This window comes from Camelus dromedarius, chromosome 1 (assembly GCF_036321535.1).
Source record: "Camelus dromedarius isolate mCamDro1 chromosome 1, mCamDro1.pat, whole genome shotgun sequence".
Classification (NCBI taxonomy): Eukaryota; Metazoa; Chordata; class Mammalia; order Artiodactyla; family Camelidae; genus Camelus; species Camelus dromedarius.
The window spans coordinates 70,219,031-70,237,525 of NC_087436.1; the positions used below are offsets into that span (position 1 = coordinate 70,219,031).

The window sequence follows — 18,495 nt, forward strand, 5'->3', positions numbered from 1 at the left end:
ACAATGGGAATGTTTATGCCAGTTACAAAAATTCTGGTTTTTGAAGTGGGAAAAAGAAGGTGAATGAAGGGTTGCAAATGGCAAAATATCCTTTTTTATGGGTGAGTTGTATTCCACTGCATACATATACCAACCACATCTTTTTTATCTATTCATCTATTGATGTGCACTTAGGATGCTTCCATATCTTGGCAATTATAAATAATGCTATTAATAGAAGGGTCTGTGTATCTTTTTTAATTAATGTTTTTGTTTTTCTGGGATATACCCAGCAATGGAATTGCTGGGCCATATGGTGGTTCTATTTTTAGGTTTTTGAGAAACCTCCATTGTTTTCCATAGTGGCTGCACCAATTTATATTCCCACCAACAGTGTTCCCTTTTCTCTACATCCTTGCCAACACTTGTGTTCTTTTTGATGATAGCCGTTCTGACAGGTGTGAGATGGTATGTCATTATGATTTTGATTTGCATTTCCCTGATATTAGTGATGTTGAGCAACTTATCATGTTCCTGTGGGCTATCTGCATTTCCTCTTTTGGAAAAACATCTATTCAGTTCTTCTGCCCATATTTTAAATAGGTTGTTGTTTGTTTCTTAATTGAAGTACAGTTGATTTAAAAAAAATAAATGCTTTGTATGAAAAAAACAAAACAAAACCAGAACCAGTGACCATCTGTAAGAATTGCTGAGGATGTCAGATTCTAAGAGTTAATAATTAATCATGATAAAAACAAAACTCAGGCTTCCAGTGGGCAGCCAGGATGGAGAAACTGCACAAGTCTACAGGCAGCAGTACTGTCCTGCCATTTTGCAATGCTTTCTGGCACAAGAGTATCATTCATATTTAATTATCATGTGTATCACAAATAGTTTATCTTTGTAAATTAGAACAGGTTAAAAATTAGCCCAGTATTATCACTTACATACCCCCATTTGCTCTCTTGAGGGGAAAGAAATGGATGCAATTACAGCCAGCCTATCAGAAATTCTGAGTAACTCAGTTTCTAGTTAGCTCTTGGTCTTTATTCCCAAATGGCATTGTTGAGTGGCAGAAAGAAACGTTGAGAGCCTCTTTGTTTCAGTGAGAACCTGGTTATGCTCTGGGATCACAAGTCTTTGAAGACTTGGGTAAAGTTTCACAAGCTTCCTATTTAGTCAGGATCATGATCTTTGTGGGTTTCACTGAGCTGTCAGTATTCCAGTCTACCCTGGCTACACACCTTCATGCTTTATCACCAGGTGCTTTCAAAATCATTTCACTGGGACATCCTAATTCTGACACAGAACCTGGAAGCCATGAAAGGGGAGATTTAAACTGAGGAGGGAGTGCTATTTAAAGGTAGCTTATTCCCAGAAGGGTTCCTGCCAGTTACAAAAAAGACCAAATACAATGGTGGTCAATTAACATCACTGAAAGACCATCAGCGAAACTCACACTATGGAAACCCCTCAAGGTTAATCTTATTTCTTCTACAAATAAGAAGGGGAAAAGAAATGGAAGGGGAAACATAAATTAAGAAACAGGCACTTCAATTTCATTATAGGTATCTGAATGGCCAAAAAGCTTATGAAAATATGCTCAACATCACTGATTATCAGGGAGAGCAAATTAAGACCACAATGAAATACCACTACACACAGAATGGCTAAAGTTACAGGCTGAAAACATCAAATGGTGAGGATGCGGACCAACGGGAACTTTCATATTGTTTGTGGGTGTGTAAAACAGGATGACCGCTTTGGAAAAGGGTATATCAATTTCTAGTAAAATCAAAAATTTATCAACCTTGCAACTCAGGATATTCTACTAAGTCCTTACCCAAAAGAAGTTAAAACACAGGTTCACAAGAAGCCTTGCACAAGATATTCACAGCAACTTTATTCATAATAGCCAAAACCTGGAAACAGCCCAGCATTCATTAGCTGTTCACCCAACAAGTTAAAGGTTAAACCGAGGCATATTCATACAATAGGATACCACACAGCAGTGAAAGGGAACTGTGAGCTGAAACACATCGATGAATTTTAACACATGCTGAGTGGGAGAAATTTACACAAGAATACATAAAGTATGACTCCATTGATATTAAGTTCTAGAATAGGCCAAACTAATCTATGGTGAAAACAAAATCCTAACAAGGCAAGGGGTGGAAAAGGGGCAGGTATTGACTAAAGAAATTTTCTGTGATGGAAATGTTCCACAGCTTGTAAGGGGTTTGGATTAGAGTTTTATGTCAAAATTCATCAAACGGTACACAACAGTTGTTTACTTAACTATGAATTTTACCTCAAGAAAAAGAAGTCTACTTAATATGGATGACAAGAAACTTAAAGAGTCAAATATAGATATCTACAACTTTGACACATACAGAGAAAAAAGATGGATGGATGCACAGACACATGATGAAACAAATATGGCAAAATGTTACTTGTAGAATTGAAGTGGCAAGTATAGGCATGTTTGTAACTTAACTCTTTCAAATGCTTGAAATTTTTTATTAAACTATATCGCAGGGAAAAAAGACATAATAATGATTGAAATGTGTGTGCACTACTGTTTAGATCCTGACTCAAATAAACTTTTTAAAAAATGACATCAGATAGATACTGGGTAAGAAACTATTATTTTCAGGAATGATGGTATTTTTTAAAGTCCTTTTTAAAAAGAGATGCACACTGAAATATATCCAGATAAATAACATTGTCTTGAATTTGCTTTAAAATTAATGAGGATAAGATGAGGAGGGGACTATAAGAGACAAAGAAAAATGGGGAGAGGATATGAAGACAAATTTATAAAAAAGAAAATCCAAAAGCTCTTAAACATGAAGAAATCCTACATCATAAGAGAATGCCATTGTGTGTGGGTGTGTTTTTAACCTGTCAGATTGGCAAAGAACAGACTGCTAGTATACTGTGTCAGGGAGGCTATGGAGAAATGGGCACTTGCACTGCTGGTGCAAACTAAGAAAAAAACCAATTAGAGATATAAATTTAATTTTAGATCTAAATTACAAGTGCACATACTCTTGACCATGTATCCTACAGAGAAATTTACGCATGTACGAAATGACATAAATTTATACAAGGCAATTCATTTTGGCATTATAATAGCAAAAGATTAGAAACAATTTACATGTTCATCAGTAAGGACAGGTTAAATTACATACACATCCGTACTGTACAATGATTTTTAAAAATGAGAAAGGATTTTATATTGATATAAAATATTCAGGATGTATTAAGTAGGGAAAAAAGGTACAGAATAGTATGCATAGTATGCTATAATTTATATTTTAAAAATAAATGAAAATGTCTATTAATATTTGCTTATCTATGCAGTCACTGGAAGTTTACATTAAATGAAACTGATGAGTGTTGCCTGAGATATGACTGAAGTACAGGATGGGAGGAAGACTGTCCACTGTATACCCTCTTCATATCTCTTGAATTTTATTTCTTTCAAAAAATAAAAACACAATTTTAAAAGTACCCCACTATTTATTTTCATATCATCAAAGTGTTAAGAACCAAATTAAACCTTCCTCTATCCTCTTCCTAAAATTCAGTAAGAAAACCACCCAATTGAAAAATTGACAAAATATCTGAACAAACGCCTACCAAAGACAGTATGATGTCAACACCTTACGTTATTATAGAACTGCAAACTAAAACGAGCTATCCCTACACACCTAGTAGAAGAGCTAAAATTGAAAACACTGACACCACCAAATGCTGGCAAGATGAGCTGCTGCAGGAACTCTCATTCATTGCTGGTGGAAATGCAAAACAGCACAGCCATCTTGGAAGGCAGTTTGGCAAGTTTCTTACAAAACTAAACATAGTCTTACCATATGATCCAGCAATCACACTCCTTGGTATTTACCCAAATGAGCTGAAATCTTATGTATACACAAAAACCTACACACGAATGTTTATAGCAGCTTTATTCCCTTCGTACAAACTTCAGAGATTTATTTTCCAATCTGCTGAAGTCAGGCAGGAAAATGTATTCCTACTACATCGAGCAATTTTTCTTCAAAGCCCCTGTAATTTAGGCACTTTACTGCTGAGATACACCATTCTACCCTATATTACAGGTCCTACCAATTGAATGTGAACCCTTTCACATAATTTGGGGGAAACTCAAACTAATTAAGTGTTTTAAATTATAAAATGAATAGGATGTAATGAAGAGAAAAATCTCCAAATGAGAATCTGCTAAGAGACTGTTTAAGGCAGAGGATGCCAACAGGGCATGTTAACTAGTAACAAGCAGGGTTATTGCCTCAAAATGTCACCGAGATGGAAGTGGCTTTCTCCTGCTTCTTTCTCGTCATACTGCAGAATTAGTGAGAAGGATTTAGAGCCTCTGCTCCACAGCGGATTCGGTCTCCCTGCCCACCTGGCAGAAGCCTCATTCACCCAGGAGTAGAGGGACATATACAAAATGCTTCCTCCTCTGGTTTCAGTGAGTTCATCAGCTCACAGTCCTCAGCATTTTCTCCTTGGTATCTGCATGCTACTTATCAGAGTTCTCCCTTGCAATTCTTTTGAGCGAGCAAAAGCAAGATATGGACAACCTGGCCACATCAAATCCCACTATTTTTGACAACTTTACCACCTAGGAGATTATAAAGACACAAAGGACCCAAACAGAAGAGCAAAAGTCACTGTCATTTTTTTTTCAGTAAAAAATGATGTTGCACAACCCAGTTTTGTCAAATTTCAAAAGAGAAGTATGTCTTTTGATTGGATAGACATAAAAGATTACTTCTATTCTATTATGTGCTTTTCTTCTCTTTCCAGTAACTACATTTGTCCTATCGGCAATTATCCATGTACCAGCCTAAATTATGAGCAATAACTTACTAACGGCAGTATAGGAAAGCATATGAATTCAAGAGATGATTTCCCAAGAATGCCCACCTTCTGCACTGAGAAATCAGCCACTAGTGTGACAAGAAGATAACCCTTCCAGCTCACCCACCACGTAACATCTTAGTGCTGCTGCTCTCATTCTTTTCCCAGGGATATGCAAATGAAACTCATCAGCTTTAAAATAAAGTAATTGCAAATGAATGAATTCCTCACCAACCACAATCCCAACAGACCCTACAGATTTTTTCCGCAGCAAATCAGATACCTACTGCTAAAAGGAGAGAAAAAGATCACATTCTAATTGGTCATACAGCTACAGACACCAGTTCTCAGAGCTCACTCAGTATACTCAACTACACATGAAAATACATTTCTCTCCAGGTAGTAATACAGAAGCTGGCTGATTAAGTCACGTTCTTTCAGGACGATGGAAACAAACACAACAGAAAATTAATCATTTCTTCTTACAATATACCAGGACTTGATGTAAAAATATATTAGGTTGATTCACACACTCCAAAATAAATACTCTTAGGTAATCTTCAGCCTGAAACAAGCCTTCATTTATTGACTACTTACAGTACAGTGATTTCGTATCTTAGCTGGTAATCAAAGACGGTTATGTATTAAGTGAGAGAAGACATAATCTCTCTTCCAGATATCACCTCTCAGAAATCGGGGCTAATTCAATTTTAAGGACTAGATCTGCATCTCCTGGTAACCACGTGGCAGTCGTCACCCTGAGAACAGGAACAAGGCAGAGAAAGTATACAGGACTTTGATTCTCCTACAGGTGAACATAAAATTAGTTTATTAAGGACTACATTTTGAAGCCAGCTATTTTGATCCAATGTTTAAATAACAAGCTGTTTAATATTAAAGCAGAACGTACTGCCACAATGTGACAGAAATACAGCTTTATCCATAAACCCTTCACACAATTATACATTAAATGCTATTTTTATTTAAGCAAGGCACCCCTACTTGTTCTAAAATATGGGATGTGCTACCCCACTGAAAAAAGCAAATGAGGAGACTTAGATTCCATCCTATCTAGAGCTGGTTTAAATTCAAGTGAAGCCATCAATGTCCTTACCAGTCAGGACTGTCATGACATGTCACTTCACAGTTTTGACACTAACACACACTTCAAGGTTTACTGAAAACCAAAGAAAGACAGGGCTGGGGGCGGGGGTGTTCAGACAACTTTTGACACTACAATTCCCTCTTTAATTATACAGACACCAATGTTAAATGCCTGTAGCACAGGGTTTAGAAAGGCAAAACATTTCCAGAGACATCAAACTGACAAACTGTTGTCATTTACACTAACCAGTGGTATTTTTTGTTTTGATTCCTTTTTTAAAAGTCTTACCACTATCAAAGTAATTAAATACACCTAAAATTAAAACTACTCTGCCAAATGATAATGGTTCAAAGGTCTGAAACCTTTCCTTGCTTTGGTGAGTATTCGGTTAAAAGAAATCAGTACTTTATTCCATGAGAAGTTTTACATCAAAGCTCTTAATTCACAGGCAAAAAAAGAAAACCTCAAACAGATTATTTTTAAAATGGGAGATTTTAAAGGAAGAGTGCTGAATAAAAATATGTAGTCTTTACACTGGGTCACATATCCTCTGTGAAAACAAACTGTTTAATCATAGAAAATAACGGTCAGATTCTTTAATCAGATCCTGGACAGTTTAAACAAAAAACTAAATTCGTAGTTTATTTCATAATCCCCAACTGAATCTTTCCTTTTTCTTGCTAAACAGTCCATTATGGATTTTTTCTTATAAGCAATTCACCCCAAACCCCCAAATCATTCCTCTAGCAGTTACTGCTAAAAAAACTGGAACTTTATATCCCATGTCCAAGAAAGGTGTGCAAATGAAATGCTTCTTGCTTCATCCTGGAAAAAAAAAGTGGTGTACACTTACTCAAAATGAAAAATGCTACACATGTTCCCGTATCATTTAAAATTGTAAATTCTTTTTTTTCTTTCTGATTTAGTGCAAGTTTTCCGACAAATCAACTAAGTTAAGGTGAAGAAAATTAGCTGGGCGTTAGCGCTTACAGCCTGGCATGAAGACAGTAGATTTTCAGAGTTGAGCACAGAATATATTTCATATAGATTTTAACTAATGAAAATATTTAACATCACAAGACTGTGGGACTTTATATCCAAAAACAGTCTATGACAACGATGGTAAAGAAATGTCCCATGTGTTTTTAAGGAATCATTACAGTAAAGTGCCTCAAAGGAATGTACCACTACATGTAGAAAAACGATTACAATACAATATATGAAAAGATTTTAGGGGGAAAAAAGACACCACATAGCACTGAGTAAGGGAAGGAACATCAAGACATACATAGTTGATTTACCACAGAGAAGTTAACTGTATGAAATCTAAGGATTTCCCAGGACTGCCATTTTGATAACACCATTTTAGGAAAAGACACAGCGGTACATTCAGTGTATAGATGCATGATACACCCCGGTTTCAAATGTATCACTTTTAACATCTTAAAAATATCTTAGAACTGAGTAAATGTATTTAAATTTTATAGGAAGACAAGTTAATGTGAGGCACACCTTCAGTGCACTGTGATATATAGCTACCAGAGGTACTATCTGGGCACAGCATGATGAACATTGGGGATGATACAAACAGATTCTAAAGGGGAAAATACTCAAAGCCACTATATGACCATAATATAGTCTGTTTCCCAGGGGAGTTTCATTCCTTATACTGAAGCTTCAATTATCATGATTAGTTTGATCTTTATTAAAAAGAAATGGTTTCAATCGTATTACGAGTGAGGAAATGACTAATTTATCAATTGAAAATAATTTCCACAATTGCACCTCTTAAATTTACCTTATTATCTGGAGTCTCTGGAATTCTTATTTTCCTTTTGGACACGAATTCAGGAACAATTCAATATACCTATGGTCTGAGAATGACAAAAAAAGATTCATTTTTTAAAGTTGTAAGGGCAGAAATAATGGTGTAGTCATTTATTTTCCTCATAGTTCAGACAGTAACTCAAGCCCTTTGTCCCATCCTTTCCCTAGTAAAAAAAAAAAAAAAATTCTATCTAATTCTGGATGGATATATGCATGATAATTAATGAATAAATGCTTCTCACTATAATATAGTGGGGTGTTTTTTTTTCTGTCTTTTTTATATTTATTTAGTAGCATTAATGAAATACAATTATCCCAAGGGAAAAATTCTAGGCAAACTACAAAGCAGAGAAAGGCATTTGTAAACAGATAGACATCAAACATGACAACAGAAACCAAGGGCAGCACTTACGAACGTGGGACCGATCCTTGAGCATAGCTGCGACAGCATCCTCATGGGTGTCGAAGTGCACGTCAGCTTCTCCAGTGGCCTTCCCACTGGAACTGTATTCCATGGTGATTCTAACAGGCTTCAGTGGAGCAAAAAACTGAACAACAAACCAAGGAAGCCAAGAGGAACATGATGTTACTGGGTCCGATTTCTACAAGTTTGCTGGCTCTGCATTTTTCTTTCAGACTTGGATTCATATATTTGATAAACTTATTTTCAGGAAATCTCTTTAAGCAACAATGTAGTTACACATCTACCACCTCCTTTTCTGATCTTCTTGGAACTCAAAGTTACATTTCAAATATCTGTTCACAGAGAACTTAAACTGTAAGTACAATACCATATATACAATTCTCAAACTTTTTTTTATACCAAGAAGGACCCTTTTTATTATTCCTCCCACACACATCCTTCCCTATTTCTAAAAACTATCCATCAAATACACTTCATTTCTTAATAATTCATTTTTATCATTTTTTTCAATCAGACATCCACCTGATAATCAGTTTTTTACCAGCACTATCTAAAGAGAGCTACCACGCTGAGTAGTTATCACTCCAAACCAAAGCAACAGAATGTAATTCTTTAACAAGACCATGCAACTTTCATTTGGGTAAAGATATGATTCCTATTACGCTTTTTGAAATCATGAAGAAAACTGTGAGACCCCACTACTAACTGAATCAGGGCTCTGAGTATGGATCTACCTTAAGTAAATGTTCTCAAGTTTATGAAGTCAATAGGGGCTTCACTGTTCTATCTTTTCATTTCATACAGTATCTATCATGAAATAAAAATATTTTAAAAATTCCTTTTCTCAAAGATTAGGGAAGCCAGATGCAAGGAGGCTGTACGGTCTAATGAAAGCTCTAGGCATTTAGGAGTCCTGGATTTGTGTCTAGTATCTAACAGCTCTGTGAGAAATGCCCTGAGTCTCCTTTTCCTAAACTCAAAAATGAATGGGTTGAACTAACTTAGAGAAAAACCAAACTTTTTTACTTTGAATACTAAACCTACACCATATTATTCTGCATCTATAAAATCCTCTTATCTATTATACATTTGATCCTAAAATGTAATAAAACCCACACTTCTTGGCTCAAGAAAGTAAGACAAGCCTCCACAACTATGGAGACGCCACCTTACTACCCAAAGCTACCACAGGGATGCTGTATTCTTCTTCTCCACCTTCCCTGATTTAATAGAAGTTCCACCTTAGAACTTCTGTTCAAAGCTACTGAGACTGGGTATCTTACTACCACATACATTTATGATGTCCTGGGCATTGGCGTGGAAAGGCAATCCTCTCATGTGGACAAAATGTAGTGAAGATGCAGCTCCAAAATCAACAGCCTCTGGAAGCTTTTCTGACGTCTCCTTGGGCAACTCTGAGAAGCAGAACAAGAAGCACCGTCCAGAACATTTCAGCTTCGAGAGTCACTAACGGGTTATAACTAGGCATGACCTGTACGTCCAAGTCCTTCATTCCTCTTGAAACAGTAAGGAAGAGGGCTTTAATTTTAAAAGCCAAAACAACCTAAAATTTCTGCCACTTAACAAATATCACCTGAACACTCGTAAGGCTTCAGTATTTCAAACCACTACCAGATTCCAAAAGACTGTATCTTTCTCTCACAACAGAGAGGAGAAATGATTATGAATGGAAAAACATAAAGGCAAAAGAAAAACCTTCTGGGTTATCATCACCAAAAAAAAAATTTAAAAAAATAAGTTGTAACAGACTAATCCTAGGGCACACACTTAAAAAGGATTTATCAACGTCAAAGATTCCAAATGTTGCTTTGGGATTAGGAATCAAAGGAATAATTAAATACAGAGGCAAACAAAACTCCTTAGTCAACATTCCTGCTCTCTATACACATTTTTTTCCCATCTTAAGTGTTGACATTTTACTTCTTTTTGTTATATATGTGCCACCCAGCCTTTGACATAGAATCTACGAAGATGATTATATTGGGGAAAAAAAAAAAAAAGCAAAAGCCTACGGCATAATAAAGCCCTTCTACATACACAGTTGGCCCTCCATATCTGTAAATGTGGAACCCATGGACAGGGAGGGCTACCTATGGGATTTGAGCATTCATGGATTTTGGTATCCATGGTGGGTCCTGGAACCAACTCCCTGGGGATACTGAGAGGCAACTGTATTCAGAGTACATTCTACACTCAAAGACATATTAAATATTTAACTCAATTCCCTTGTCCTATAATCTCATAATTTCATACAACACTGTCATAAAAAATTAACTATCAAAACATGCAAAGCAGATCAATAAGAGGAATGTCCTTACCTACTTCCTTCTCACTTTCAAAACCTGTCATGGGTCGGGTATCCTCATTCACTTCATGCTCTTCAAAGACCATTTCTGGCTCAGTTATGTACTTAGCAGTAGGAGAAGATGCCATTTTCTTTCCCTTATGAGATCCAACATGTGTTCGAACTTCATTTCTTCTGCTTGGAAATATCTCTATATATCTATGTCAAAGCAAAAGCAAACAGGCACAATGGTACAAAGTAACTTTACACTGAACTCTTTAGAACATGCATATACAATATTTCTAACACCTAACATACCCAGGTATCCAAAGAAAACTGGTGGGGCAAAAAGAATGGATATAGATGTTAGGCCATGAAGAAGTACTCTCAACGGAACAGGTCACTGGTTTAATCACCTCCATCCCCAAGATAACAGTTTTCTTCACATACATTTTACCTCTGCTTTCTACCCTGTTTTGCTTCATGAGGACGAATACGCAGAGGTTACTTGCGTGTATGAAAAGAATTAATTTGTAAGAAAGGTTTTTTTCCTAATAGTTAATTAATCTCTTGAAGCCTTACAATTCAATTCTGTGAAAATTAATCATAACTGTTTAAGATATTAAAAGTCACAGTGTATGAGGAGCCAGTTCAGGACTTCACTAAGAGGCTAATGAGAATTCATGATGTAAATGTCAATTCTGACTTACTGTTTGACTATGGAACTATTGATTAAATCCAGGCTTCTGGAACCAGTTTTCTTTTTCACAACACTGCTTTTCCAAATTTAGTTATTAAGCTTGAACTGTAAAAATCATTTTTATTTACAGATCTATAAACATTAGAGGGTATCATTTCTTAATTTATTGAAGACATCTGTACACTGCCTTAGTGTTCCCATATAAAAACATAATATTGATGTGTTCCAAGTTATAAGAAAATATGAAGAGTACTGAAAGAAAATTAAAGGGAGGGTACTTTACATATACTTTCTTCATTTAAAAAAATTTCATAAAAAATAACTAAGTAACTAAAAATTTTAATAAAGACCTCTGAACTAATTCCTTTAAGTAGATCCTGAAATGGCTTTTTTTAAACTTCAAAGGAGCCAGGTAAAAAGGCCAGAAAGCAGCAAAACAATGTATTAAAATTTGACACTTCTAAGTACTCCTCGAAAATGAAAGTTAAAACACAAATGAACCGACCCATCACTACATGCATCCTAATGTGATGAGATATGCAGTATACAGTATTGCCCAGAGAGTATCCATATCAAAATGTTAACCTGAGTCAATTCAAGACTTTAGCTTTAACTTCCAGTTTTCAGGAAATAACAGATACAAAGGAACAAGTTAAACGACACCATGAGGAAGCAACAGGATAAATACAGAATGTGAGACACTATACAGGACAACTGGCCCAATTTCTTCAAAAGTCAATTGCGTTTAAAAAGTAGGAGGTAATAAAAAAAAAATAAAGGAAAAAGGGATTTGCTCTAATTTAAGAGACTAGAGGCATAACAATCAAACTCAATGTGTGGACCATGTCTGGATTCTGGTGCCAAAAGAAAAGCAAATGGAAAAGATATTTTGGTATAAATGGGAAAGTGTGATTATGGACTGGTATTGGATAATGAATCATTGCTAATTTTGTTAAATGTCATAATATTGGGATCGTGTTAAAAAAGGGTTTTTAAAGATATATACTGAAAAACTGGTGCAGCAAATACAACAAATGTTAATAATTTGTTAATCTAAGTGATAGGCATTTGACAGCTTATCATACTACTGTCTTCTTTTTCTGTGTTTAGATAATTTTACTGTTTTATTACAATGCATTCATCAAAATGACCCAATGTATGATTCTTCCACATCATTAGTATCTGCTTCACTTACCGGTTACCAATTTCTTCCCTGTGTTTCAACAGGGCTTGGTTAGCCATCTCTGGTTCTTCAAATTGCACATAGGCTTCTCCTGTTTTTCTTCTCCCTCTGTAATCCATGACAAAAGTAATGTCTACTATATTCAGTCCTAAGACATCCAAAAATTATTACAAATTAGTTCTGCTAACAAGGGCATCTTTATTCTTAGAATTAAAACATTCTTTCACATACTAAGAATTTTTTTTAATTTTACTAGTAAAATTGTAGGACTATTTTGCCAGCCCCAAAGCTGAATACATACCTAAGGGGAAGAAAATTATTATGCAGCCAAAAGCTAATAACATCTACATATTCAAAAATGTTTAGGGTCCAAGCTGTCCATCTAAAACACAATTCTTTGTTTTGCCATTAATTATATAGTAGGGGAAAGATTCAGACTATCACTACTGGTGCATATTTTACAGCTAAGAATTAGATAATAATGCTTTTAAATCATATAAATTGCTATTGCCTTAGACAAATATAACCACTCTTATGAGAGGACATTTTCCTCAATACTAAAATGAACCCACATGAAATCATTTTTGAATCTGACATCTCCCAAAGATCAGTGTGAAAGGTCAAAACACTTACAAAATCTACAAACATTAAAAATCCAACCGAAGAGTTCCCCCCCTAAAGCACCTAATATAACTGTATGCAGTTACCTAGGAAAAGGTTCACCTAAAAAAAAGAAGGAAACGAAGTGAGGGAAAAGATATGAGGCCCCAAACAAGATATAACTGGGAAACACCTGCGAAGAAGTCTACGATGTCTTTCTCATTGCAACTATAAGGAAGTCCTCTCAAACGAACTACGCCATCGTTTACCACAGGTGAAGATTTGACCTGCAGGCTCTTCATTAAGGCATCCACATCTTCATTGTTTATCTCATATACTAAGAAAAGGAGCACAAAAGGTATGCAAAACTTACACAATAAAGAAAGAAGCCATTAAAAAAATAATCACAGTGGGTGGGTTATCCAAAAACTAGTATTTATTTTTAATCTTTATGTACTTCTCTGGAGAAGACAATAAATGACATTTATCAAGTATTACTTACTATGTGCCAGGTGTAACATCGCAACTTCTGAGGTAAATTTGGTCAACATCCTCCTCATTTTATAGGTAAGAATCTGAAATTATCTCTGGGCTTCATTTTCACACCCTGGGAACGGCTGTATTCATAATATCTAACTACTTCACTCTTGTTAAGGATCAACTGAAAGTGCCTTGGGAAGCACAGTCTACCGTAACAATCGCGAGGAGCTAGAACATGACTTCACGTACCTTCCACGTATCGCTGCCCCATGTACATGCGGTGTTTTTCTAAAGCTTTTTGCACATCCTGCTCTGACTCCATTTCAATTAAGGCATCACCCCTTCGTTTCCCATCTCTATTTAAGAGGAAATGTATTCCATTCTCACCGTTGCGAATTCTGCAGTCTGAAAGTATGTGAGTGAAATGAATTAAAACTAGAAATCAATAGCTCAATTACACAAGTCACTAGAATTGCAATCTTCCAACAACAAAACAAAGCAGGCTCCGAAATGCCTGTCACCTTCCTCACACAAACTCCCATCAGTGAAGCGAGCAGAATGCTAATGAGGTGGTAGTTTCTAAAACGTTCCACGTGGAAGACATAAACAACCTTAGCACAAAATCTTAGGATCTCCTGACCATTAAATGACAAATTAGAATAAGCTTGATGCAAAATGTAACATTTCCTTCCAAATACTTCTATAATCAGTTTTAAATCACTTAAGGTATTAAAAATATGGTTAGGTTTATGCATGTCATCTTCTCTTACAATCATAACCACAAGATCTCTAATATATATCCTATAAGAATAATTTTACAACATAATTAGATTTTTTTCCTTTCCTATCATTATCAGGGAAACACATCCCCATACTGCACACCTCTTAAACTGGGAGCAAGATTTAAGTGGCTTTTAAAACACTTGATCCACACAATGCACATTAAGGTACTTAACATAATGCTATATCATTTCACATTTAAGGCAGCATCTTCAAAAAGCCTTTTAAGAGGGAAATTAAAAATCACAGTCAGATACAGAATCTTAAAATCCACAGATACATAAGCCTTCCAAACATGTTATTGAGGGAACACTATCACTTGCTACTAAGTGATCTGCATATTAAATTTTTGTGTATTACATAAAAAGCTACTCAACCAATACTCTTATTTCTACCAATAGGTTTTCACTTTTTGATATGTACATATTAAAACTTCAGAGAAAACTGATTTTAAACCATGTAGCTTTAACATTAATTTTTTTGTTGTATTCAAGGTCTTTTAAACCTGGTATATATGACAAATGGTACACGTGGTGTCACTTGGCATGCATATGGAACCAGCCAGAGTGAGAATCCCCATCAGATAAGATGTCTACACCAAAGCCCAGCTTGGATTTTATGGGACTGCTTTTACTCAGATGAAATCAACATATTTAAAACATACATAAAACATACCTGAGAAAAAGCTAAGCACATCTTCCACAGTGCACGACCACGGTAACCCTTGAGCTCGAATGAGAAAGACATCATCTACCTCCTCTCCTAACTTGGATGGAGGCAACTCATACTCAGGGAGAGGTGGAAGGTCGTCCAAGTAGGTAGTTTTAGACTCCTTCCAAGAGAAATGAAGAAATGTAAAAATACTTTCATAACAACCTACTTAGAAAACGTTTATTTCCACAAACTAACACTCAGATGTTACTCTTTGGGGACAGTTACTATTTCAGAGGCAGGAAGTAAAATTCACAAATCTCACTTATCCTGCTTTGGCTTAAATTGTACATCCTAAAGCAACAAGTCGGTATATCCTAATGATTTGGCAAGACATAAATTTTATTCCAGGTTTGTTTTTAAATTCATCAGTCCCAAATTACACCTAATAATAGTGTTTTAGTTAAGGCAGGACAGGAAGGGTCTCCTGGATTTGACAAATATGTGAGTATACGCCACAATTAGACCCTCATCTCAGAAAGCTTACCATCTAGACTAAGACAAGCATACAAAATAAGGTGCTCTAAGTGCTATAATTAAGACACAAGATATTATAGAAATTCAAAACAGAGCACTAACAGAATTAAGATATGAGATGAGCCTTAAAGGAAGGCTAGAATTCTGACAGTGATGTATGAAGGATAGGGCACTGCAGCTTGAGAAGTGAGGGGAAGAAGCAGAATGAACCAAAGCTCATTTGCAAAACAGCAATAATTCCATTTGGCCAAACTGTAGGGTACAATTAGGAGTCAAAGAAGATGAGCTGGCAAAAGGAACTGGTGGGTACCATACAGCAGAGGGACTTGAGTGTTAAGCTCAATGTGTGTCCTTAACCTGGTAGGCCAAGGGGAGTTGACAAAAGACATCTTAGGAGTGTTGACAAGACAGAAGGATGCTTGGAAAGATTAACCTGCCAATTGTTATGTCAGACCAACTGAATGAGGGAAAGATCCTAAAAGGCAACGGCAGTAGTGTGAGGTAACAGGAGCCTGAGACATACCTACAGAACTCCTTTTTACAAGACTGGAATGTAATAAGATTCGGTCAAGCACCACAACCATAACCAGGAAAGACAACCCAGGTTTTAAGACTTGCTAAGGAAACAGATTCCTTTGTACCATTCCACCATTTACACAAAGACTTATGTCTAATTTTAAGGAGTCAATGATAAATATAAATCTCTAGCAGAGGCCTAATGCATATTTAATAAGAATGCAACAAGTACTACAATTATCAAAATGGGAAGACAACTCAGGCTTTAAGTCAAGTGATTTAAATCCTGTTGGGCTAAACAGAGAGATACTTCATTCCCTTGTATGTTCCCATCACTGATAAGACTTACACATAATTTTATGAAATCAATAATAAATTTAAGCACAGTATATGACACTAGCAGAAACTCAACAGATATCATACTTGTCAAATTCAAAGAATAATCAAGTAAAGGGAGTAGCCAGCTCACAAAGGCTTAATAGAGATAGTTTGTGTTTTTTCAATAAAAGTAACATTCCCTATATTCCCAGAATTCCATAAGCATCACAAGCTTTTACAGAAATGGGCAGCAGAAAGTGTTGGGCCGGGATTCAAATCAATTAGCTCAGCCACTAGCAGGCAGCAGCCATGCTGATTAGCTTCCCAGTTTCCCTGAATTCAAGGAGAAGCATAAATTGAATTAAGATAAATATGACCCACGGCATCAGGAACAAGGCAATCAGAAAGTGTGCTGACATTTCCCAGATGCCACGTAACAAGCAAAGAAAGCTTCCTATGAGGCACAAAATACCTGCAACCTGAGTACTTAAAGTACACATTACTTTAAAAAAATATTGTAGACTCACTCCTGGGTCCCCAACCCATGGCCTCAGCCCCAGCCGCCGCCTCTCGTCGGCCCCCCTCCCCCAATATCACAGTCCCCAGGCTGTCCCTCCCATTGGCGGCGACCCATGGTCCTAAAGGACCTTCTGTCAGACGAAGTGGAGGTGCAGAGGTGACCTTCAGTAACTGGGGCAACCCGCCTTTCCCCAGGGACACGAGAGAGAGGAGAGCGTTGGGGACCAGCCTCCTTCCCCACGAACCCAGCCCACGCAGTGTGTGCGTGAACGTTCCCATCCGCGGGCCGCGAGGTGCGCCGAGGGCCGCCCAGGCCTAGTGCTCCCGCTGCACGGAAAGTCCCAACCCTCCGCAGGGTCTGGCCTCCCAACTTCACAACCAGCAGGCGGAGAGCGACAAGGATGCGGGGTGGGGGCGTCCACAGCCTCACAAAACCTACCATAGGCCGGCGGGAAACAAGGCCTCACCATTCACCCCCAGTCACACTTACACTGCCCAACCGACCAGAGACTCGAGAGGAGAACAAAACAAGGAGAAAACCCGAGGCCTGGGAAAGCGTCCCTTGTTCTGGGGCCCAATAGGAGGACTGGGCGGGCGGGGGTGGGAGGCGGGTGCGGCGCGTGCCGCGGATCCCCGGGCGCGCACGGGAGGCGCACGCGGAGGGGCGCGGGGGCGCGTGCGCGCGGCCGGGGAAGGGTCCCGCGCGCCACCCCTCTCCGCACCCACGTACCTGGCTGTATCCCCGCGCCGGGCCCGCAGCCGCCGCCAGCGACTGCGGCAGAAGAGGGGCACGCAGGGCCGAGTAAGAGGCGGCAGCCGCGGCGGCGGCGGAGGGGGCAGGCCCCGCCAGCCTCCCGGCGGGCGCAGGCCCGGTCTGAAGGCCTCGCGTGTGAGAGGCGGCGGCCGCGGCGGCTCCGAGCAGCAGCAGCAGGCGGCGACGGCCCGAGACGCCAGAGGGGAAGGACCCAGCGGCCGAGTAGAAGGGCAGGCAGGCGGCGCCGGTGCGCCGGCAGCTGCTGCAGTTGCAGCCACAGCCACGGAGCAGCGCCCCGAGCACCCAGCGCGTCCCGGCCATGGACTCCGGAGGGGGCGCGGGGCCTGAAGGCGGCTGCGGCTGCAGCGCGAGCGGAGGGGAAGTGGAATCCAGGACCGGGGAGGGGTTGCCGGGCACATGCGCCGCCGGCACCGGGGGCAGCAGCGAGTCGGGAGGAGGCGGAGGAGCTCGCTGCCCCGCCCGGTCTCCGCCCTCGGGGCGGGGCTGCCCGCGGCCGGGAGGGGCCCGGAGCCGGTACCATCGACTGGCTGTTCTTTCACCTGGTGGAAACGGAGGCCCGAAGAGAACAAGGTTTTTCTGCTTTGGGGAGAGCTGAGCCCTGGAACGCCGTTCTGCCGACGCGCCGCACTTCCCCCTCAATCTTGTGGTGTGAGGGGCGAAAAAAAAAAGGGCCGTTTCTGGAAAAAATTGTGATACTCTGATTATAAAAAAAGGTTGGGATAATAATACCGGCGGAGGTTTAAAAATGCTCCCCCCCAGCTGGAGTTATGTGCGGAAGGCCAAATTTTTTTTGTTTTAAAATGAAATATTTAGATACTTAATTATATGTTAGTAACGTATACAGGTATTCTCCCGGTGTTGAAAAGTTCACTCTAGGTCACTTCGTTTTCAAGAAGGACCCGTATTAGT

General features: G+C 38.6%; 1 protein-coding gene across 2 annotated transcripts; it reads right to left on the reverse strand.

The window, feature by feature from the left end:
- Positions 1 to 5,420: 5,420 nt before the first annotated feature.
- GRSF1 (G-rich RNA sequence binding factor 1) lies at positions 5,421 to 17,953 on the reverse strand. Of its 2 annotated transcripts, none has more exons than XM_031470251.2 (10): positions 17,542 to 17,953; positions 14,946 to 15,102; positions 13,740 to 13,895; positions 13,204 to 13,347; positions 12,423 to 12,558; positions 10,562 to 10,746; positions 9,516 to 9,637; positions 8,211 to 8,346; positions 7,770 to 7,845; positions 5,421 to 6,796 (listed from the first exon to the last, which is right to left on the reverse strand). In XM_031470251.2, exons 1-9 carry the CDS (start codon positions 17,884 to 17,886, stop codon positions 7,796 to 7,798), a joined length of 1,431 nt encoding a protein of 476 aa, XP_031326111.2. In that variant the 5' UTR covers positions 17,887 to 17,953; the 3' UTR covers positions 5,421 to 6,796; positions 7,770 to 7,795. The 2 variants fall into 2 exon arrangements, with proteins under 2 accessions (XP_031326111.2, XP_064341289.1); XM_064485219.1 differs by lacking the exon at positions 17,542 to 17,953 and adding an exon at positions 17,251 to 17,320.
- Between the last annotated feature and the right edge of the window lie 542 nt (positions 17,954 to 18,495).

What these genes read in the sequence shown, in the direction of transcription:
- GRSF1 (XM_031470251.2), bottom strand. Translation starts at nt 17,886, where the DNA reads ATGGCCGGGACGCGCTGGGTGCTCGGGGCGCTGCTCCGTGGCTGTGGC. An exon ending in CATCGTAGACTTCTTCGCAG is followed by an intron (nt 12,559 to 13,203) that starts GTGTTTCCCAGT and finishes TGGATGTCTTAG; the next exon opens with GACTGAATATAGTAGACATT. An exon ending in TGAAAGTGAGAAGGAAGTAG is followed by an intron (nt 9,638 to 10,561) that starts GTAAGGACATTC and finishes TCTGCTTCTCAG; the next exon opens with AGTTGCCCAAGGAGACGTCA.